The sequence below is a fragment of the Vidua macroura genome, chromosome 1, assembly GCF_024509145.1.
Source record: "Vidua macroura isolate BioBank_ID:100142 chromosome 1, ASM2450914v1, whole genome shotgun sequence".
In the NCBI taxonomy this organism is placed as follows: Eukaryota; Metazoa; Chordata; class Aves; order Passeriformes; family Viduidae; genus Vidua; species Vidua macroura.
The window spans coordinates 20,629,237-20,653,691 of record NC_071571.1 but is presented as its reverse complement, the minus strand read 5'-3'; the positions used below and the strand labels follow the sequence as shown (position 1 = coordinate 20,653,691).

General features: G+C 38.6%; 1 protein-coding gene across 1 annotated transcript in view; it reads right to left on the bottom strand.

Moving 5' to 3' along the window:
- CUBN (cubilin) overlaps positions 1–24,455 on the bottom strand; it is a 142,104-nt gene that overhangs the window by 58,133 nt on the left and 59,516 nt on the right. The window contains exons 29-34 of the mRNA XM_053996254.1: positions 18,490–18,671; positions 12,010–12,184; positions 10,278–10,459; positions 4,944–5,100; positions 3,126–3,242; positions 779–892 (exon numbers count right to left, since the gene is read on the bottom strand). Of these exons, the coding sequence (XP_053852229.1) occupies positions 779–892; positions 3,126–3,242; positions 4,944–5,100; positions 10,278–10,459; positions 12,010–12,184; positions 18,490–18,671 (927 nt within the window). The remainder of the gene's footprint in view (positions 1–778; positions 893–3,125; positions 3,243–4,943; positions 5,101–10,277; positions 10,460–12,009; positions 12,185–18,489; positions 18,672–24,455) is intronic.

Genomic DNA, 24,455 nt, shown 5'->3' with positions numbered 1-24,455 from the left:
TTTAAGTACTAAAAAGTCCTTTTGGCAAGTGAAAGCCAAGGATAGGAGATAAAAAATATGAATTCTGCTCCTAGTTACAAACCATTTAAACTGACTGCACCCCCACTCTGGACAAAGGAGCATGTACAAAAGCGGAGTAAGGGAGAACATAATAAGACAGGGATATTCTGAATTTTCCAGAAAGGAATTAGAGGCAGCCCTAGGAATACAAGGAGAGTTGGGACTATCCTGTGGCTAGGGCTCTGAATTTTGCCACTTCAGGCTGCTCCCAGAACTTGAAGGGGATAGTACTGTCCAGAGAAGTAAGAAGAAAGCTATTGAAAATTCAGGAAAGAGCAGAAGAATTAGGCTTTCCATGGCTTGACAAAAAGCCATTTTCCACTCCCAGAGTCTGCATCTTCCTTACCTGTGTTTAGCATGAACTGTGCTTATTTGCTGTGTTTGTGAGCTATGTTATGCTTTTGTGCAGTTAACTGGAAATTTGGTTTAAACTGAATTGCTTGGTTCCCTATATTGTTCAGCTGAGGAGGAAGGAAAAGGCAGCTGGAGTCAACACCAAACTGCAGGTTAGTAGGAGCATAGTCAGAGCCTGGGAGAACTCTGCCATTCACACTGAAGACTTATTCTCCATTCTCAATTTCCTCTAGCCAGAGAGGCCAAGGAGATTCTGTTATCAAAGAAAATCCATGGAGCAGGAGACCATGAAAAGAAAACCTTCTCCTGCTTACCTTGGGTGTAGTTCTATATATATCAAATACACAAGGGAAAGGTACAATACCTTGAAGAGGAGCCTCATAGTTATTCCCATCCAAAATCTCCACAAAATCCGTTGTACAGTTTTGTCCATTTTTTTCAATATCAAAGTCAGTGAATGAAAGTGTGATGTGGTTGACTGGCAAGAGCAAAGAGTAGAAATTGAGGAAGAAGTTAGTGATTTCACAGGGAAATATTTACATGTAAACTAATGTTCTTTTTTTCCCCCTGAAGTCAATTAGTTCCCATAAAGCTTATCTAAAGTAGTTTTTTTCATTATATATTGAATAAATTTGATGTAAGTACATTAATCTTTAGTGCAAAGGTCCTGTACTGTATCTCTTCAGTACCTTTCAGTACTTTCTAGTTCAATCAACATTAGAAGGACAGGATTTAGCAGATACACATGGATCTCAGTTTCCTTGTTTCTGGACAACTTCATTATATACGGAAAAAAATAGCAAATAAAACATGGAAAATCTACAGACTTTCAGAAACAAAACTTTATTTCTACACACCCATGACCTGCTGTCCCTTTGCAATCTATACCATAGATCTGGACAAATGTGCCCTGCTCCAGGCTTAGAAAGAGCCGCTTCTTTCATCATATTGCAACATTCCATATTCATCAATTGGACTGGTCAAAGGATCATTAACTACCCTCAGCTATACTTGTACAGAATTGGATTTTCCACACTCTTGGACTGCAGGCTATATCATGAAAAAGAGGATTTCTGATTCAGGGTATTTTTGACTCTCCTACTACTCTTACTTGTCTGATATAAACAAAGGTGAAGTCACAGCTGGCAGAAAAGAAGCTATCCTTGACACCAGTCTGGGACAGTAGTTATTACTGGCCTTAGGGTTCCATGCAGTTTGAGTGGGTCAGGAAGAGTCTCATGTTTAGATGATAACTAAGTTTTCTCCCACACTGACCAAACTGAATTTGACACAAATATTTTGCTTCTCCCTGGGCCCCACTTAATTGGCTTGAATAAGCTGAAATGACAGCCATGGAGCCCAGGCTGCATTCAGCAGGGTGCTGCTGACTGGCATTCAGCTGCAGACACATGCTCCCCACTCCTTTGTGTCCCGCCTGGTCAATCAATTGCAGCTATCAATGCAGGTCCTCAGGATACACAGCAAAAAGGAAAAACACAGTGGGTGGCCAGAGCAGGAGATTTGTTGGCCTTCCCAGTAAAAGCAGAGCAGGAACTCTGCTGTGGCCTGCCATTGGCTAAATCTATCAGACATGTATACAATGTATGTATGTATGCTGTTTATTTATGTAATGCCATAAATAAATAGCATTACATACGGCATAAAGAAACCACATGCTGCTGTAACATGAGGCATGGGGTGGTCCTGCTGGTAAGTGGAGGAAATCACTGCTTCTCATACAGCATTTTTATGGTCTCTCATGCTCATGTCATTCAGGAGACAGCAGTCATGTATGAGTTTTCAATATGAATGCAGGGAAAGTTTGTCTTTAAAAATAAATGTTACATAGGTGATGAACAGCACAGATTATGTCCTTTTCATGGACATCCTATTTGTATAAGTAACTATGCTTAAAAAAGAATTGCTTATCTCCTGATTTGTGTTGTGGTATTTTCTTGGCAAATTGATATTTGTTTTATAAACTAGCAAAATAAATACATAAATATGATTGAAGCATTCTAGGATTTTAACAACAATGTCTAAATATAATATGTACAACTGAAGTAGAATAGCTGCTATTTAAAATTAGGATAGGAGGACATTATTATGGGATTTAATACATACAAATTATTTTTAGGAATCTTATACAATGTAAAGGTAATAGAGGGTATTAAAGGTAGTAGCAGTGTCTGATGGAATGATCAATCTGATGTTTTATGATCAATCATAAATCTGTGTAAATAACAACAGCTTATTTATGTATTTTTGTTTGTATTTGAAATTGAAATTTCGATGTACCTTTTCTCATTATTCAATCTAATTTTTTTAATGTTAACACCATAGATTTCATGTAATACAACTCCAGCTTGAAAACTCCAGATCAAAATAAGGTCAGCTAATTATATGTAAACCCTTAGATTTTCTCACAAATTAGTCCAACTTCACATTCTATTCAACACCTCATTTATAATTTTAACACTTGAGTCACAGTAAATTGGCTAAGATGACATAGCTGTAAATTGTTTTCCTCACTATGCAGTTAATCTTTTACACTGAAATCTGACTCGTGACAGATTGGGAGAGCCACACTCACAGCTACCAGGATGCAGAACTTCCTAAAGAAATAAAGGAGGAATTTTGCATTGTTATTAGAGAAAAGACGATGAGGATGTTAGTCATCCCAACTAACTATAAAAGATGTTTTTACTTACATGGTTCCTGAGCCTGAATAATCCAGCTGCAGTTCTGATTGTTTGGGTATTTGGCAGGATACAGAGGAGAGGAAATTGCTGCCCCAACTGAATCTGACTCTATGAAACTTCCACATGCTTTAGAGCAAAACACAAAGACATAGATACATATATAAATATTTATATATATAAATCACCTTGCTTAGATTCTGTAGTGAAAATGAATGTATAAAGTGTAATAAGGTACATCAGCATGAAATGAGGATAAAATTTGCAATAGTATTTAATCAGAAGAAGAAACTTAGGGATTAGTTCCCAGCACTGGCTGCACTTTCTTGACCTGTATCCATATGCCATGCTGCACATGGCTGACCATCTGCAAGAAGCCAGAGTGACTTTAGACCTGATAGTTTTCATCTCTTCATAGCCCAGAAGAGATACCTTTGGGCCAAAATAACTTGGTTTAAGGGTAGTGTAATACACCCATTTCTCTGGTCATTTGTTTATGTTGGCAGCTAGGAAGAAAAAAATCATAGTAACTTTTCACAACTTTCCAGCATCCAAGGCTGGCCCCACATTGCATTGGCAGGATCTTCTTGTGAGCTGTGTCAGCAAAACTGCAATTGTGTGAGGTGTTGCACACACACTAGAGCTTGACTGACTGCAGAACTTTGGCTGACAGTGCTGAGTGCTGCCATGCCTCATCTCTAAGCTCACTGGCTGCTCTGCTCATAAACTGCCCAGGTCACAGTTTAAAACACACATGCTTTCAACTGCAGGGTGAGGAGATGAGTACTGAAGAGTGAGGCTCATTTATTGAGCTGTGCTGCCTAAAATAACAAAGAAAAAAATGGGGCTTAGTTAATTGAGTTTTCTCAGGAAGAGGGAAGCTGGGTTGCTAACATCCTAGGCAGGGAGCACTCATTCACCAGACATGGTTTGTGCAGTACTGAATCCAGTAAATGTGCTCTGAGAAAGCTGAACAGTTTAGGCTCTCACAGCTGTTAGCCAGAAATGCCTAATTAGGTATCTAACTAGTACCTCAGTAACTGGGGTTTCTGAGGTTTTTGGTGATATAAAATCCTCATTTTCTTTATAATTTTTACAATATTTTCAAGAAATAAACATTTCTGGGAAAAGCAATAATTAACAGTGAAAAGAATCCTGAGAGGAAAATGAGAGAAACTGATTTTCTCTGCAAAAATTAAATGTCTGTATCTTGGGGAAAAACTGTTTCCCAAATTATTGAGAAAAATGTAAAAGCAAATCACCAGGTATCAAATAATATGTAACTTCATGAAAAAATTCTGCCCACTTGGTGTCATTTTTCATTAAAAAGAAAACCATGTAAAATACCAATTAGTCTGCCACAAATTGGATAGTAGATGTTTGGCAGGGTATGCAGGCCTGAATCCATGGACTTCATCAACAGCATCACACAGAATTCTTTTATAGCTTTTCAGATTCACGCGCATGGATGGACATATAAAATGTTATTTTGTCACTTGGTCTGTGGAAACTGCCAGTTGCACTTTTTTCTCAGGACAGTTATGGACAGCTAACCCTCTGGGGAGGAAGAATAAGAGGTAGCTGATGTGTGCTAGATGCCCTGCTATAAAAAGTATGATTTCTTTTTTCCTAATTGAAGAATCTAAGTTGATCCTCGGACTTTAAAGTCTTTATATCTATAATTTGGAAAAATTTGTTCCTGGTAAAGATACACACTGGTGTGCTGCATGGGTAGAAATGACACTTTCCATTATCAGCTGTGCTAAAAGACTCTGTCAGATACAAACTGGTGATGAGATAAATGTCCATTAATGTAAATGATGAAATTACCCTCAGTGAAGTGAGCACTGAAGCCCCTATGCTGGATGGTGTTATCGGAGTGCAGTCGGATGTACATCAGGTTCTTGGAAGATGTGATAGGAGGAGGATGCTCTGTTCCACAGAGTTTTTCAAGAAGTGGTGCTTCATTGTTAGGACCATCAAATACCTGTTATGAAAAGATCAAATGAAGTATTTGATTTCAGTGGGAGTATTGAGAAGACTTTTATTGCATTCCCTCTCTTATGTTTCATAAATTTTGGTCATTATGTAATCCTGCTATGGACAGTGCAAACAAATTGCACATTGCCTATCTTAATTGGCAATTTCCAAAATGTTTCAGGTTGAAGCTACTGTGACCCTTGTAACTAAATGCAAACAAAATGCCCCAAGTAAACATCATCTTTAATGTGTATTGGGTATTGAAACAACACTCATTTAACAATCCAGATGTCCCCATATATTTGCTGTTTTCTGTTAATGGCTAACATAAGCTCCTGTGTAGCTTTCATTCAGTTAAACCCTACATCTTGTCTCAGTAAAGATTTCCAAGCTGGCCCTAACATGCAACTGGTGCAGCAGTGAGAGCTATGACTCTGGATAAAAGGTCACAAGGATTATGGTTTTTAGATCCAGCATCAAGGATCAGAGTCCTATATCTATGTCTTAGAAAAGCTTTAGAGTCCTGTGAATTACACACATATACATGAAGTGCTATTTAAGCAGAGGATAAAGAAAAGTAAGTAATAAAAAAAAGAAAAAAAAAAAAAGAAAAAAGAGGAAGAAAGTATATAGGTTTACAAAACTTCACTTTTAGTTTTACCACAAAAGGCTTCCTTCTCTTTTTTTTCCCCCTACAGCTGATAATTTTGTTTCCTTCCTGTTTCACAATCAGGAAGAGAAGGACAGAGAAGTTATAACCAATGAGTTCATCATTTAAGCAACATCAAAATTTTGACAAGAGAAAGTACAGAGAGAAAACAATAGCCAGTCTCAATCTCCCATTAATGCTTCGTAGAACTCCAGCACAAGTGATTTGTTGCTGCTGTATTTGGAGCCATGGGACAGTCTCAGAAGTGCCTGTCTTCAGCTGTAAGGAGTGCTGGAGCTCCCAGCACAGTTGCACGAACACAGAGGAGGAGCCTTTCGGCTGCAACAGCGGTTGAATTCAGTTCCTGTTTCAGCATTAACATCCTGCCCTGCCGTGGGCACATCATTTAATATAATGGAGAAAAATATGGATTAAAATCTGTATGGGAGCACCCAAAAATGGAGCCAGGAGGCTAAAAGCTATAGGAAAGCTATACAAATGCCATTAGGTTAGAAGACATGTACTTTTTTATTGAGAATATCTTCCTTCACTTCAAAATGCCTCACACTCTAGGAAGTCTGTGCAAGGCAGCACCAATGAATTAGAAATTTTTAACTAGACTGTGTAACACAATGCAATGTTTCTGCCTCCAGTATTCAAAGGCTTTTGAACACACTAATGAAAAAAACCAAAAAAACAGCAGCCGAGAGAAAGATGACCTGTCTCAAATAAACCTCAGAGCTAAGAAACAAGGGACAAAACTCCTGCTTAATCCCCTGACATACCCTACATAGTCAATGCTGTACTCATGAATTAAACATTTGCCTGTGGTTCTGTGAACACTAGCTAGCTGTGTGGGATCTTGTGATGGAGCATTAAGTCTGCAACGCCTGTTAAAATGAGTACCTGGTAAAGACACCCAAAAACATCCATCCATGCAACCTTTTCTTCTCTCTTGGCAGCCTGCCACAATCACCCTCTAAGACACAGTGTGCAGTGTTTATTCTTCCTCTGCACATATATTGTGTATATAAATCAGACGGCCTGGAGTTATAAACCACAAACCATGGAATGTGGGGGGAAAAAATAACCCTTAGGAATTAAGGCAGTGTCTTTCCGTAGACAGTAGTGAGGGGATTTTATCTGAGAAGAAGCATTGCATTGACAGGGCATAGAGAGAGGGCCTGACTACTCTTGGTAAAATGCTGGCTTTCATCTGCGTGCCTCTGCCCAGCTAAGGATATCACCAGAAGGATTTCAGGCTTGCAGTTAGATCAGAAACCACAATATTCACACACTAGCTCAGGAAAGAGTTGAGTGTCTTCAGTTTCTTAAAGTTATTTTAAAAAAACATTTGAAAAATGCTTTTTTTTGTGGCTGCAGGGCTAAGGAAAACCAATGCATCTGCTTACTTAAAAGCCAAGTTTTCAGTTGCATTGTGCATAGCAGGAATTCCCTTTCCACAGTGAACATAACTGAGTGATTCATCGCCTTCTTCAAATGTGCCCGGTATTTTGCACAAACACATGACAAAAAGATGTCCATTTTTGTCTTCTGAGCCAAAAAAACTCCACATATTTCTAACTGTTCTCTCTTGAAATATTGTCTTTGCCAGTACCTGGAATAAATGAAGTCGTACCTCCTCTCTATCTCCCAGAAGCTTACATTTCTACATTCCTGTGTTTTACTTGTTATACTGCAACAGGGAAGAAAAAAAAAATTACTTAATCAAACTCAGTGGACAGAATAAGCTATTTCTCGCTCCCCTTTTCAGGACTTTGTGCTACAAGCACTGACTTCTGAGCCATGTTCTCCTCCAGTCTCCAAATACTTGAAACTCTTGCTGAATTAAGCTCCTGGCATAGCATCAGATACATTATTGGTTAAACATAGTCCAAAAATACAGCAATTGGTGCATTCACAATTTCTTTCTGTCCATTTGCCTTCAAATAAACACATTTTTTTGTGAGTCACACTCTTCTGACAGAATTACACAGGGGTGGGTACAGAGAGAGGAATTAAAAATTTACTCAAGTATGGTGACAATGACAACAAAAAACACTTCTCAAAGATCTTATGCTCTCTACATAATATAACTGAGTTAGACTCGAGATTAGAGAAAAGCTATACATCCTCATTTAACAGATGAAGAGATGGTCATCCATTCTGAGAACAAATAAGAAAGAAAACTGAGGTGCAGAAGCAGAGGACTTAACAAAATTTAGAGAGCTAAACGAATGAAATACGTGCTCTCTGCACTCTCTCCATTGGCTCTAGAGGGAGCTCAGGGCGGTTATCCCATGATTTACAATCACAGGCTCAGAATACATTTGGTTGAACCTAGATCTGTGCTCAGATTCACATCTGAAATCACTGAGCAGAACAGAAAAATGCACCAGCTTTACGGAGTTACAGCACAGCCAAGAAGCAGCAGACACAAGTATTTTCCCTCCTCCCACTTTGCTCACATAACACACGTGCAATGGAAAACCTTAGAGGAAAAAAAATACATTTTCATGTGTTCCCTATAGAAAGGAATTTATGGTAGAAATATTTGAAAAAAAAAATCTTGAGTCATAATGCAGGGAAAAATGAGTGGATCTAGAGGGGGGGAGGGTGAAGGAAAAGACCATTGGTACACTCAAGGGTGGAGGGAAGCCCCAAGAAAACTCATAGAGCAAATAAAATCCCTACAGATAAATAAAAATTCAAGAAACAAAAAAGGGTGGAACCTCTGTGCTATTCATATATGGTAGTTGTTCCTATATTAGGGAGAGAAAAACAACCCACCTGCTTCCTTAGCTGCCTGTATTTTCCATTTACATAGCTTTTGGAATGCAATTCCTAAACCACTCACAGTCAGACATCTACTTATATTTTCCAGCCACTCTCTGTCCCCTCACTCTGCTCTCCTATGTGTGAGGCAAGTCTTGAAATAAGGTGAACACAAATTGCATCTAGTTGTTGCTAACAAGTGATTCTTCTATTACTGGCATACCAGGAGTGAAAGAAACCTCATTTACTCCTTTCTTGCCCTGCTGGTTTCCCTACATGAGCACTGCAAAACTCTACCTCATACACCAAGGCCTCAGATCCTTTTATTATCTCTTGGCTTCAAACCAGCATCCCCCCTCATCAATTTTCAAACCACACTCTACTTTGTGGGCAGTGATTGATGTCTGCATCAAATTTGACTATCCCGTTGTGTTTGCACAGCTGAGGCTAATGGGCAACTCCCTTCTTCAGCACCCCCAAAAAACCAAAAAGCAGAAGTAAACAACAGATAGTCCTATAACTTTGTAGGACAAGGGGTGTCACTGCACATGGTCTGCAGACTCTGTTCACGCAAAGAGCTCTGGCACAGCCATCTCCTCTGGCCACTGAGGGAATGACTCTTTTCAGTGATTCAAAACTCAGTGTCCTATCCAGCCTGTAAAGGTAATGGGAGAATTGTGCTTGTAGCTGCAAGGAGCTCACAGAACTAAGCACTCCACAAAGTGTTAAGATACGTGCAAACACCCATTGGCATCTGGTCTAGAAGAGAAACTGGAATATCAGGCCTTTTCAGAATTTAGCCCTTAATTTTTTAATGGTTTATTTGCATTAACACAAATACAGCCATCTCAGATAGCCTGTGTTTCTGTCAGGCACTTTGACTTTCTACTCCTGTGTCATAGCATAGAAGATTTGAAAGTTCCTTTTCAAAGGTCCCCTGATGTAGTTAATAATTTAAATAAAAAGACATAACCATATTTCCTTATGCTTCATAACCAGGAGAAATAAAAAAGGAACAGTCATTGTACAAAGACGCTTTGTGGGTAAATGAAATCTTCAGTTCTGCTCAGCAAAATGGGGACACATTTCTTTTCTAGTTCAGTACAAAAAAGCTTTAGGAGGCAATGTTGTTAAAACTGATGCTGTTTTCAAAAGAGTTTCAGCTCCTGCCAAATTGAGTTCTTTGTGAATGACAGTTTATCAAGGAGAGGAAAGCTGGATTTTGGGCTACAGTCACTGTGCTTTATCTGACTAGTACTGATCACACATGCCTTTGTACTGAGTGAAGTGTGAGCTGACAGCAAGGGCCAAGATTTTATGTCCCTGCTCCCAAAAGGCCAAGAGGAGACTTGGAGAGTTTTTCCTTGTTGTGCACTGATTGAGCAGCAATTTGAGTTTCTGTGACACCAACAAAAGTTCACAAATCAGCAGCAATGTGAAGCTTTAAAGAGAGCAGTGGGTCTAATGAAGCAATTAAACAGACAGTTGCAGAGCACCTGAATAAACAATGCATACATAAAGAAAATCAGCTGGCAATAATTCCCTCTGGATACAGACTCCTTCTCTCCTGAGCTTGTAGCAGAGTGTGGGCAATCTGCTATATATGCCAGCAGTTCATCCTATGGCTTGGAGCAAGCTGTGGTAAACTGCACTATAAATGGGAAAGGGTGTCATCATAACAGTTATCTATTTAGGAGGTTATTTTGCAAATATTTCACCAGATAATTAAGGAAACCTTTGAAATTTCTTTTATTACTTACTTCAACATTGTCATAGTTACATGAATGGTGATTTTCAATGTCAAAATCCGTGAAATTCAATAGGACTCTGTGGCTTTGGTCAACTTGGATAACCCAGGAACAATCTGTGTTGTTATTATAAGGTTGAGGATAGTTTGGAGAATGGATTTCCCCGCTGGTAGCTTGGAAAATACCACCACAGCCTGAAAAAGACACAATCAGTTTAAATCACAAGCTCTTTGCTTTTATACTTAGTGAGAATCCAGCTCTATTTTTAAACTATGAACACCTCCTTCTTTATATATCCTACATTAAGCTTTTGTAAGATGAGTGCTACAACAGTTGAAGTGTGCAACAAAAATCAATGGAAATTCCTTTTAGGAAAGTATAACATTATCGTTATAATTGAATATGTGACAATACTGCTTGGAGTAATGTAGCCCCAAGCTGGTGGTAGATGTTGTAAAGGCTGAAGCATTAGTGCTGGTGTTCCTCTATCCTAGATACTGTAAAAGCAATCCAAAATACTGTTCATATGAATGCCAGAAGCCTGGCATACTGAGAAAGCAATAACTAAGCCTAGCTGAACATAGGGTGAGAAAATTACTTTACTGAGAGAGTTGGGAGCTCCTCATTGCTCATGAGCAGTGCAGCAATAGCAAACCTCACATTTTTACTTCTCTACCTATGAAGCTGAGGGCTTCCTGAGGACTCCACCCTCAGGTACTTCTGGTCAGAACAGATCTGATGCTCATGAATATCTAAATAGCGTGGAATGATGAATTCTGCGTGGGAAGTACGAGGGATTTCAACAGGACTAACACAAACAGACTTTTACATCTTAAAAAGAGATGGAGGAGGGAAAAAGAAAGACAAGGATAAAAAACTATACTGTTATTGCATTCTGGTGAGTGGGTACTTTAGAGGCTAGAGGGGGTTGGAGTACAGCAGGCAAGACATTGTAAACGGATAAGAAAGCTTCAGGGGGCCTAAGTAGAAAAAATAAGCCGCCAGATCTCAAAAGGGATTAATTCAAAGGACTATTGTAGACTTCTTTTATTAAGAAAAAAATCTTGTGCCTTTCTTAAAAAACTTGTGAGAGAGGAGAAGTATAAACCTTGACAAGCTAATGAATCAGTGTGCTTAATCAAGCAAAACTGCAAGAATTAAAATTTGCCTCTCATCACTTTTCATTGCAATTATTTTGGCCTTTTTATAAGAACTCACATGTAGAGACGTGGCTGAGTCTCTTAAGCATATCTCTTGTTTTAGTTATTACCAGTAAGGCTATGAACAAATAATCACATTGGGGGATGGATGAACCTTATAGAGATCAACTATTTACTAATCACTCCAAATATTTTTGGGGTCCAGTCTACTGAGTTCTTCAAGCTAGTGTTCTCAGCTATTTTTCAGTTCACCATTTAAAACCAAAAGCATCATTCAGTGAATAAAGGACTGTGTATGGGGAAGTGAGTGGGAAGAAGTTGTAGCATGAAAAATCCTTTGCTCATTGCAGGAATGTCTTCATTAATTATATAGAGAAGAAACCAAAACAAAATACACTGAAAAGCCTAGACAATTGTTAACTCTGTGTGTTTTTCAACATCTCTAAGTATTACCAAACTCAGTATCACTCAAATTCTCTTTCAGCTTTCAGTCCTGTGCTGTTTGACTACTTTGAATGCTTGCATGGCTGATCCTCAATTCTCAGACTTCCTGAATTTCTCCTGGTATTAATCAGTATACTCACCTCCTGGATTCTCTTGCCATGAGGCATTAAAACCTTTCCCTGTCCCTGCTGCATCTGTCTCGAAACGGACAACAGCTGAATTGCCAGTGGTGGAGACTCGCAGTGGGTTCTGTGCTGATCTTGAAACACACAGCTGGGCTAGCCTAGGAGAGAGGAAATCTGGGCCACCAAAGACCTAGAAGTGGAAGAAATATTGTCAAAGTTTTCCAATGAGAGTATCTGCCAGACAGAGTACATGAGAACTGTTTAGTTTTTAGGAGGGGAAAAAAAACCCATCTATAAGTATTGAAAATGATTCAACATTTTAAAATGCAAAGCAGCTTAGAGTCTTTTTCTCTGCAGACTTACTTGGTATCTGAACCACCTGTACAAACCAAGATTAAAATTCTAGATGATTTGAGAACAGCCTTGCATTAAATAGAATTGTCTGTTCGGGGACTTGGCCAGATTTTTCTTCTCTTTCCCTCCAGAATTAGCACCTTGTTTCTCTGGGCACATAGACGCAGATTTTTTTTTTTTCATGCTTGCTTGCTTCCTTTTTTTAGGAACCTGTGCTGATGATTTGCACCACTGATATCTAGAGGCATAGTTAAAGACAATTTTTAAACTGGGGGCAGGTTTCATAATCTGATAAAACAAAAAAGCATTGCAACTTTATTTACTTCTAGGGCAGCTGGATTTGGGTCAAGTAAGTTACATTTTAATAATGTTCTTTGGAAGCAAAGATATATAGCATATGTATTTGCCACAAAAGACAGGTTTGGGCTTTTAAGAGTAATTGTTTCCTACTCAGAAGAGTGTGCCTCAGGCAGTCATAAACCAGAGAACTACTACTCCCTTAAGCATCACAGCAGTATTATGTACTTACAATGCATTTTTAAACTAAGTGAAGTGCATTATGGGGCAGACCTGAAGCCTTTTTAACCCTGTTTCTTGTTTTCCAGAAGGGATGTAGGATTTTAGTTTGAGCCCATTTGTAACTGGTGGAACTGGCTCACCTTCCCTAGTCTTCCCAGTCAAAGCTGGAGAAAACACTCATGCTCAGTGCAATTTCCAATTGACATGTGATTTTGGTGCCTAGAGCCCTCAATGATTGGATTTTCTTGGCTTCCTGCATGCTAATGAAATGACACCCAATACTAACAGTCTACCACCTTCGCTGTGCCTGGTAGGACTGCAGCTGCAAAAGTCAGCTTGGTAGTAACCTTGGATGTGAAAACTATAAGAGATACACCAAATAAAGAATGTGCTGCTGTCTTTCAGCAACCAATTAACAGAAAGAGTCTAATTCTATAAGTATGCTTATTATTATGTATAAATCCCAAAATTAAACTAGATAACATCAAGTTAACACAAAACACAAACAAAACCCTAACAACTCAAAACAACAACAAAAACAAACAAACAAACAAAACCAATCAAAAGCAGAGAATAGGAATATAAGGCAACAAATCCCATCAGAATTTTCCAACATTAGCACCTCAAGTCCACTCCAAAAATTAATAGTTTGGTAAACATCAAAAAAGTTAAAAGAAACAGTCTATGCATCTTTCTCAGAAAGCAACAGTACTGTTAGAAACAGCTTTATATGTGTCTTTTTTTCCTATGATCACTTCAAGATGAGGGGAAACTCAATATTTTAATAAGCAGACTTTTAAAACCCCAGAAGTAGTTTGGGCTCTGTCCAAGCTAAATATCTAAGCAAGTCTAACAAAGAGCTGAGCTAGTCCCCCACATTCAGGGTTAAGTGTTGCATAATTTGATTAATTGTGTGCTCACTAACTACTCAGAGGGCCTGACAGTACTCTGATGTTAGAGATATAACAGAAATAATTTGGTTTTAACTGGAAAAAAAATTCAGTGACTCCAGGTTACTGTGAGACCTCAGGAACTGAGGCTTGCACCCCCAGAAGGAATAAGGAATTATTTTTTCTATAAACATCATAGTCTGTTAGATGTTCAAAGGACAGTATTTTGCTTTGGTGGCTGATAACACAGGCTTAATAGCTTAAACATTTTTATTTTGACTGACATAGCACTTTTTTGCATTCTGCAGGGAGGCTGCGTGACTTGAATGGCTAATGGCTCCTCTGTCCAATCGATCGTTTCAAGGCATTCAAAAGAAGTCAGTATGGATGAAATCACAGCTCAGATTCAGAATCTGTAATGAAGCTGTCATGGTCTGGGGAAGAAGCCTGTTTGTCTGCTGGAAGCTCAGTGTCTTCAGAAAAATCTTACTGCTCGGCTGCTTGTGAGGCCCAGTGACTGCTGCATTTGTCAGAAGTCTGTTCAAATATGAATTTTAAAATGTGTTTGTGTTACATTCCCTGAGTCAGAGCCACAGCATGAGATCTAGCTGGAACACATGCTCTTAATCATCTAAACCAGCCTAGGGAAGCTATGTGGCAGAGGAAACAGCAGGAGTTTCTAATATGCATCTAATAATTCTCATAGACCAGCCTCTCAAATCGTCCCTGGCGCTCCCTGGGGCTGTCTGCACCATGGGCAAGAGAACCAAACTCAGCTCTGACATAAACCCTGCTGATTTCTGCAGCATTTCCTCAGAAATTAACTTGGCCCAAGCTGAACACTTCAAATTGTTCTATTGGGAAAGAATAAAGATGGGGGAGAAATGCTGATGGAAACCTGAAGTTTGTGGGTCTCCTTTACATTGTTAAGTGTTCAGCAACAGCTTCTGCACAGTTTCAAAATAAAAAGCAGTCAGAGGCATGCTCCTTATAGTTATGAGTATATTTTCTTTTCTCCTTTAGGCCAGTTCAGTTAATCAGATGCTTTCATAAAGGCTGGAATAAAAACAAGTTTGAGTGTTTCCATGACAAAAACCAATAAAATATTATATTTGGCTACAAAGAGAAAAACCAATAGTTACCTCATGAAAAAAAGAAGAGGGAAAAGAGAATGGATGGAAAGAATGAATTCAAGGGTGTGGTTCATAAAGAATGATAGGATGTCTGAGCTGAAAAAAAAAATATATAAACATCTAGTCTGACCGGACTATCTGATCCCAAGATAAAGTGGTATTGGATGGCATAGCAGGGCTGCAGGACACTGCCATAAAGCCCATGGTTTTAGTCTGTTCTTAGCATTTGCTTCTGCCCCGTTAGCTCCATTTAATGTTAGCAGTCAGCATTCCAGAGTTATGAGCAACAGAAAGCTGGTTTTATGCAGTTGGTCACCCTCATGACACAGATTTTCTGGGAATAACACTGGTCTCTGCTCTGATATAACTTCCAGCAAAGAGAGAGTCTGGCTTTGACAGAGAATTAAGAACAGTGATAATACCTGATGTTTCTATTTAAATGAGAAGACCAGAGCATCTGACTTGGAAGTGCAATAGATTGACAGTCTTCCTTCCTTTTCAGCTCAGGGCTACATGTTGCTGAGGCAGAATATATTTATAGTTTGCAAAAATCTGGTCCATGCTAAAGGAGAAGATGTCATCATTGATGTGTCATAATTAATCAAAGCAGGCATGGTAATTTTCCTCTATGAATGTAATTTCAATAGAAGCCATTTAAAAATTATTTCAATTATTTCATTGTGTCCAAAATAATGTCTTCTATTTCCATGAAACACTTCTACAAACTATCTTTAAGAACAATTTAAATTTGCTTTTTGGATGTTTATAAAAGGAATGGAATTTGATGGGGAATAAAAAAAGACAGACTGCAACTGTATCATGAAAGAAACAGGGAGAAAGATTAAAGAAAAATGCATTGAACACTTGAGCCATGGAGATAACCCAGGGATTTCACATTAAAAAAAAAATTATTGCACAGTTTTGGTGAAACATATGGCAGTCTTGGGATACTGACATGGAAATGACAGCTTGTTTAAGAGGCATTGTCAAAGGAAAGGGAAGTTGCTGCCTTTTATGAGAACAAGTATGTTTCAGACAAATGTGCAAGGGTGAAATAGTCAAGAAGAAATGAAGTTAGCAACAAAGGTGTTGCAATAAGAAATATCTCTTAGCATTTTCCTAAATTGACTGCCAGGTCAAAGGGATGAGGGTGTCCCTGAGCAAAAGCTAAATGCATCCAGAAGAGCAAGTTTTGTGATTGCTGGGAAATATTTATTACAGAACATCTTATTTCAGGTACCAGGCTGAATGAGACATGGAGGGACAGCAGTGTGCAGAGCTACTTTAGTACTGATTTTGACTTCCTATTAAACCTGGAAAATTGTTTGATATTAAAGAAAGCAGGAAGCAGTAGAAGTTCCTACTCAGAGATAAGGAAAATGTGAAATCAGGGGAATAACCATGAGAAAAATTAGATGTCAAACCCCAAAGTTACTTAGACAGGATATTTTTTGGAAGATAATGTGAGAGTGAAAGACCTTTGGAACCTTAGCAATCACTGAAATACACAGTATCAAAAACACAGCAGTAACCTTTTTTTTTAGCACTCTGCAAACTTAAATGTGTGTGTGGTTTTCTGCTTGGACATACATAGAAACTACAGGAAAGAATGTGGCAAGATAAAGCAGCTTCTGAAAATGGCTAGCCATGGTTGTTTTTTTTTTTTTTCCACTAAATCTGAGTCATCACTTGGTCTGCTCAGACTATGTCAATCATGGTATGATTGAATTTTATAACAAAAGCAAGAAAATAAGTATGTGGCAAGGTACATAAAGCTCTACTGTGTGCCTGCAGCTTGGCAGGGGAAGCTCTATGCTGCCACACAGGACCTTTGATCATGCACTAAGACATGAACCAATTGTCCCCTGTAAGTTGATTTATGTTAGGTTATCAGCCAGCAGCTCAGAGTCAGGTGTTGGGAACTGGATGAACCAAGATCAGGAGACAAGTAACACGAAGCATGCCAATTCTGAGGGCAAGAAGGCAGAGGAGTTCAAGCAGCAAGGTGAGCATCTGTGCAGATGAATCAGTATGGTTGGAAAGAAGCAAAACATAGCAACTAGCCATTTTTGCAAATGGCAAAAAAACGAAACCCGAAACCTAAGGTGAATACTTTGCTCAGGAGCACAGAGCAGCAAACTGCAGGGTCCTGTCAAATGGTGTCTTTAAGCAGTTGATGTCTGGCAACCCACTCAATTGGTTTCAGGCCAGCTACCTTCCCAGTCAAAAAGCTCTCAAACAAATGGCTGCCAGCCATCTCTTGCTGGATCATGATAGCTCCTGAGCAACCATCTGCAGATGTAGGTATTGTCCTTGGACTATTCAAGAAATGGTCATCCACAGCAAATTTAGATTTGGAGGCAGTTTAATGGATTCCTTTGGGCAACAGAGGCATAAGGGAAGTTTATAGGCAGACTACCTTCAATCTGGTAATTCTGGGCACAAAGAACAACAAAGATGCAACACAACAGACTTCATCAATACCCAAACCAGCCAGTACAGGTCACCTACTCACAGTCTCTGGTGTCAGCAATGTGACATTCAGGTATACTTGCTAATGCTACTGATGGAGAATTCATGGAACAACTTCCTTACATCCAGATCCTACAGCAGTCAGAATGTGGGCGTGGGAAGCAGAGCATAAGTGTGGGTACTGGACAGAAAGCTGTCTTAACTGTATGCTGTATCACATCACCCACAAGAGGAGAAGAAAGGCTGCAGTAGAGTGGTACAAGTTCTCTTAATCAGTATTTTGCATTCATTACAAAAATATTGAAAAGTCACCCATGTATTATCATTGACAAAAAGTCATAAGTGTATCTCCGTTATTGATCTCAAATGTCTCTAGTGAGAGCAGTTGAGAAAGTCCATAATTCTAAAGTTCTCCCTGAAATTATTTCCTATTCCTTCTTCCTGTGCTGGAAGTCTATTCAACTCTGTTAGCTGAGATTGGTCACCTGGTTGCTTACCAACATGAGTGAAAAGATGTCATATATAATAGGTATAATAGGGTCATCTAGTCTTATGGGTCTCTTAAAGACCAGAACATCCTTAGAGAGGCCTCTTTTTTCCTTTTTCCATCACCCTAAGATGCCTAGGATATTGCCTCTTATTTTATTTTTTTTTTTTCTGAGTGTAAAGATTCTTCATAATTTTTATCACTCAGGGTTATAAATCTCCCAACATCCTTGGAAGGTCCTACACAAGATCTCACCTGAGTTATCCCCTGCAGTGATCCATCATTTTCCTTTGCATCAGGAAATTATCTTCATGGTACAGCACCTACACTTAATCCTTTATAAAAGGTGGGGTTTTTAAGACTAAGTTTTTCAAAGCAGTTTTGTCTTTTGTTAGGAAGCATACCGTGAGTAACGTCATAATTAATTAAGGTATACAGTCACCAAAGACATAAAAGCAAAAAATAATAAGAACATTGTAGCTTCCGTGACAATACCTGTTGAACATAACTGTAGCCTCAGCAGAAAGAAGAAATTATGGTAGAATTGTTTGTTCTGCATCTGCAGTTCTTGGGATTATCTGTTTCAGACAGAAATGAATATAGCTTGTGTATTTTAGAGGCGTAAAACTAATGCTCTTACCTCCAAAACATCATAGCTGCAGTTTGGGTGATACTCAATGTCGAATTCCTGAATGGTGAGTTGAATGCTGCTACCAGGTGCTGTGTGGATGTACCAGATGCATTCCCTATTGCTTGGGTATCTGCTGGGGTAGCCAGGGCTGTGAAATGAGCCAGAAGGGCCAGAGAGCTCTCCTCCACAACCTGACAACAAAGCAAAACAGCCTGTCAGTGAGGAGGTCTGGAAAAACTCACTTGACAGCTCTGATAAGGACAGGCAGTAGCACCCATTTCATTGACAAAAGTGTACTCTGGGCTGGAAGGTCTGCTCTGCCACGGGGAACCCGGGAAGAGAATGGCAGACTGGAGCTGTTTGCACTGCCTGTGCAGGAAGTACTTCACCTCCTGTTTTGGTACATTTTGTACCAAACCTCAGCATCTGCTCTGGCTGCTGAGACACAGAGAAAAAAAGGGATTTTTTTTTTTTTTTATTGGCTTCTAACTTTATAAGTTCAAGAAAGCTAAATCAGATCCATTCTCAGCTCTTACTAACTTCAAATAATGCACAAGCTAAGTTATCATAGGGAGGTCTTTCTATTGTAAAAATGCCATTTCCCACTGCTTTTGGAATCATAAAATTAAAGACAATGCAATTTGCCTCAGCCTATTGAGCATGGTTACAAGCTGCCAGATCACAGTGGACAAACCAGCTTTCTGACACTTGGTGGGTTTAATGTTCTTTTTTTTTTTTTATGCAATTGTAAAACAATCTGTGTTTGAAAAGTTATGTATTTTCTTTTCAGATAAGAAAGTATTGTCCTAACACCACTCCCCAGACCCTGGGGTGACTAAGTTCTTACACACTGTGAGCTAGATTGAAAAAAGAAACCAGTAGCAAAACAATGGATGAAATGCAGGCCTTGGTTTAACAGGACAAAGCAGCTGAACATCTGAGACTAGTTTTATCATTGCTTTATGGAGACGTGCTAAGTGCACCACTAGCCTCTCTTTAATGAATTCCTGGGAAGATGCTATTCCTGACTCAGTCCCCAAGTTCAGACATAAACAGGGCAGGAAGGCACAGCAGCCCTCCCGGTATCAGGGCATATTTAGATCAGCTACATTCATAATGAAACCTTACCTTTAGAAAAGCCAGTAGGGTGGCTATGTGGCTGTCACATGCAGAAAGAAAAAGGATTCTGTGTTTGATCTGATTTTGTGTGTGCCACTCTACCTTCCAGCAGCATTCTTTTTTTTTTTTTTTTGCTCTTAACATTACAAGCCCCCCAAGTGTTTCATTTAGGCACTATTATTTCGCTTACACAGAACTTAAAGGGTCACTTGAGCTTTGTAATGCCCACACTCCATCAATCTCTTTGGCTTCATCTCCAGAGGAAAGGTTCTGTCACATTGCAAAGCCCCAAAATACTTAATAAAACCATCTAACAAACCGTGAGTTCTATATTCCCAGAGGCAAATACTGTGGTATGTCAGAAGTGATAAATAGCATCTGCATCAGAGCCTTTATTTATAGGAGATATTTTATAACATAAACCAAATAAAACACTACTTTGATCTGCTCAACATATATACACAGATGTGCAAAACTCCTCTAATCTCTGTTAAATCTAAGAATAATTTGCAATTTGAATAAGGTGTCTTTGGCCATTGCTCTGCTTTACATCGTATTTCAGGAAGCTGTAGCTCAAGATCTTCAATTAAGTGCAAATATTTTCCTTTCATGCCAAACTTGTGGCTGCTAAGTCCCAGAAGCATTTATCATCATCTTACCAATAGGTCTTTCAGCTTCACACAGAAAACCTGATTTTGACTTCCTCATAGTTGGCTATAGAACTTCTAGGACTGCAAAGCACAAATCTATGAGGGGAAAGAGCAGCAGGTCTGAAAGGGAGCAAAGCTATAAGAATCTATTTTAAGCTAAAAAAAGACATCTAAATACAGATGTGAGGCCATGCCAGCTATGTAACAGTGATCTCTCTCAGTCCATCATACAGTATCCACCAGAAAAGCACCTTTTAAACAAAAGAATTCCCACTAATCCAGGTAAACCTTTACATAGCTGAAGTTGTCTCACAGGTGAATTGGCACAGGCTTAGCTATTCTCCCTTTTCCCCACCTTGCTGCACATGGAGCAGCCAGAGGTGGCTTGCCCTGCAGTCACAAAGCTACATTGTCAAACTACTGGGCATCTCAATTTAGGAACTAAAGAAGTTTTAAAGTGCATTTTAAACCAATCTTGTCTTTGATCCCTATGGAGAAAAAGGCAGTGCACTTCCTTCCCTGAGGCTGTCAGCACAGGTAAATGTTAAATCCCCTGAAACTTTGATATCCATGAATGTTTCATCAGTGAGAAGGAGGGGAAGAAAGCTACAGTGTAAACCACCATCCTTTTTCTCCCAGTGCCTCTAAAGAAACCAGGTTGCTGAGGTTCTACAACTGGAGAAAAAAAGGTGTCATCGTTGGGGAAGCCTTACAGTGGAATTCGCAGCCTTTCTTTCCCCTCAGCAGCCAGAATTACACAGCCACTAAGGACAGAGCTCAGGAGGAAAAAGCTGCTTTGCCAGCTTGGGAAACAGAAAGGTTTCTCAACAACTAGACTTACGTCTCGGCTCCTGAGGGGGTGAGAACAGGGATCAGGGGAGTTTCAGCAGGCAAAACAAAGCCAATTGCTATTTATCTCAGCCTGAAGAAAGCTGGCAACATTTTAAAACCTAGCAGGCAGTTATGACTCAGCTTCTCCTAAGGGTTTCCTGATAGCCACAAAAGACGTTTTTTTATTTAAACCTGAAATGGCTCAGAGGAGAGGAAAGCTTGTATGCTCTTCTTTGAGGCACAGACCTTTCTTCCATGCAACCCTTGCAGGTAGCATTCAGATTACTCACACTCCCTCTCGAGAGAGGTTTATATTTCCTCTGAGCTCAATCAACATTCTCTGGAAGCACATGAGTAAGAAGGTCAAACTGGTTTTAATGTCCTATTTCTTTTCTTCCAACTAAAAATGTTCCCAGAAAAGGCTTCCTTTTTTTTTTTTTTTTTTTTTTTTTTTTTTTTTTTTTTTAATTGGAGTGATTCTTTTAAAGTGCTCCAGTAAAATGGAGGTAAAGTTTAGGTCTCTGACATTAATTTCTTAGAAGTTGTTTGCAAAAAGATCAGAATTGCTTGAGTTTATGCCTAAGCATTCACTGACTAATAGCAGAAAAAAGAGCTCACTGATCTTTGCAAATATCTAAACTTCACACCTGATTTTTTTGACTGACCAGCATATGCCACAAGAAACCTCCACATCAGAGCAGAAGCACTATCTCTGAAATCTCTGGCCAACTGCCAGGAAGTCTGTGCATGTTTCTTTTCTTTTTTAAGGATGAGGTAAGAGTCAATTCTGTTGTGCTTTGCTGAAAATATAAATGCTAATTGATTATTAAAAAATATTTACATAAATACTTTAGAGATTAAAACATATGTTCCTAATTAAAACTCACTTGCAGTATTACAATGCCAAAATGAGAAAACTCAAGTAATGAACTTTTTGAAATGCTTACAAAACTTTGATTACAAAGTTACATGAATACAAACCTTCTCCCAAGGTTTGTATTTGTGTGCAAACATCAAATAAACTTTTGATTCTATTGAAATAAATGGAATTTCTGCTGTTTATAGCAACAAAGTAAAAAAATTTGGTCTTTAGGGATAAATAAAAATGCAGAAGCAGAACCTATAAATAGTGGCATTACTTCATTTTTCACTGAAATAATACTGAATAATAATACCAAGCCATTCTGCTCCTAGTGAAACATTAAAAGTTTTTCTCAGCACAGAGATACATGGTCTTGCTGTGTGCTGTGAAATGCAGACAGATGCACTGTGAAAAAGTTGCTTGCAGCTGAACTGCATACAGCATATGACCAGTTTGTGCCAACCTCCTTGCAGTAATTTTGGACATTTCAGCCCTGCAGTTAAACAGAGAAAAAAAAAAAAAAAAAGAAATGAGAGATACTCTTTTAGTAGTGTAAAGGTCCTGGAATTCCCCTGAAAATGCTGAAAACTACTACCTACTCTGGTGTTAGTTGCTAGGAAATCAGACAACAAACAGAGAACTTAGGAAACATATATTTGGTGGTTTTGCTTTCCTCTGACTAAAATTTACGTATTCATTGAAGATTGTGCACGGGATGATTTACAGATCTTTCCATATTACTGCCTGTCTGGCTAGCAGATGGTATTCATTAACCAAAGAAGAATCCCTATTCTCATAAATAATTATAGCTGAACAGAAATGTTGTAATCTGTGGAAAACTCTATTATTTGCTAGGTTTTCAGATTTATTCACAGGTATGTTTTTAGCCACATGTTAGAAAAATCCCATCCATAAAGGTTAAAGAGAACTGGCACTGTTCCTGCAAAATCAAAGTTAGGGAAATGAAAGGAAACAGAGTTTTCCAGTTGTGGTACTCATGGTGAAACATTTCAGTAAATGTAAGCTGACTGTAACTGCAAGGAGCATGTACTATAAACATTTGCCTGTACTACAATAATACTTGTGTGAAATATAATTTGTATTTGATTCTGAAAACTTTTGCTCTCTTGGGTAGGTTTGGTTATAGAATATTATCCAATGGATGAAACAGAATAATTTACATGATAAGGGTTCATGCAAGAGAATAAAAATTCAAGTGAGATACTATTTCAGGTTTTTTCTGCTTTCTCATTTGTTAATATCAGACCTTGTTCATCCTTAGACTTAATGTGACAGAAAGACACTGAAAAGGAATAGTCATTTTTGGAAACTGAAAAAATGGCAATTTGTCAAAGCTTACAGAAGAAAGAAACAACAGAGCTATGATTCAGGCTTAGAAAATCTGGACCTAAGATCCCATGCTGACCTGCAGGGTGATATTCTGTTCAGCAATCTTAATGGACGCCTGAAAAATGTTTCCAGTGAATGGCTTCTGCATCTTCATCTAACCTCTGTTTCTGTAGCACTCCTCTGAAGAACTAACAAACAATTTAACATTTGACCTGACACATATACTGACAATGTGAAACAGAAAGCAGAATCGTTGGTACAAATTTGGACTGAGAGATGCTTAGAAGAGACAATTAAATCTAAAAGGTCTATTGACAATGAAACAGCCAAATGAGTGAGCTTCCAATGAAATGCAGATGTATATATAGAGCAGTGAGGCCCTACATGCATGTTGCTTAATAAGGTAAGTGACGGGTGCAGGAGATATGCGTCTCCTCAGATATGACAGTTGTCACTGGTGTAATTTTGCACTGAGAGACCTTTGCACTCTTGGCCTCCTGAATTTTTTTTTAGGGAAAGCAATTTGATTGGCATTCCATCTTTGCAATATCCAGACTGTTACCACAAGTTTGTTCTTTCTCAAAGGGCCAATATATGCCCCATATATATTTGCCTATATTAAACTTCCTAAAACAGAGTGAAAGTAGAAAAAGCACCTTGCAGATTCAAGCTTTCCACTGGCAAATAATCCTTTTGAGGCCTTGACTGCAGAAGAAAACATTAGTGATTTAGCCAAATCAATTCTAAATCCACCCTCATCAATGAAATTCCCTTAGAAGAACAATGTTATTTCAGAACCAAAATAATTTTTAAATTTACATCTCCGCACTCGAACCTTCTATTCTATTTCTATTTGTTTTCTATTTCTATTCCTTCTATTTCTATTTCTGTTTTTTTTTCAAGTTAAAATTACATAGGACACTTTTAAGCATAAATAACAGCATTCTCCTAAGATCAGTTACTAATTCTGTCTTTGTGAAAGCCTTTAGGTTTTCAAAGAAACCACTTTTTAAAGCAGGTTTCCTCAGCAGTTGGAAAAAAAAGATGCAAATGTTTTAACTCAAAACAGTTTTGCTTCATCTATAGCAGGAGGGGCTATTCAAATAATTTATCAATGAGGCAAGCTTTTGTCTTTTTTTGACCACCTCGCAACTGTGAAAAAG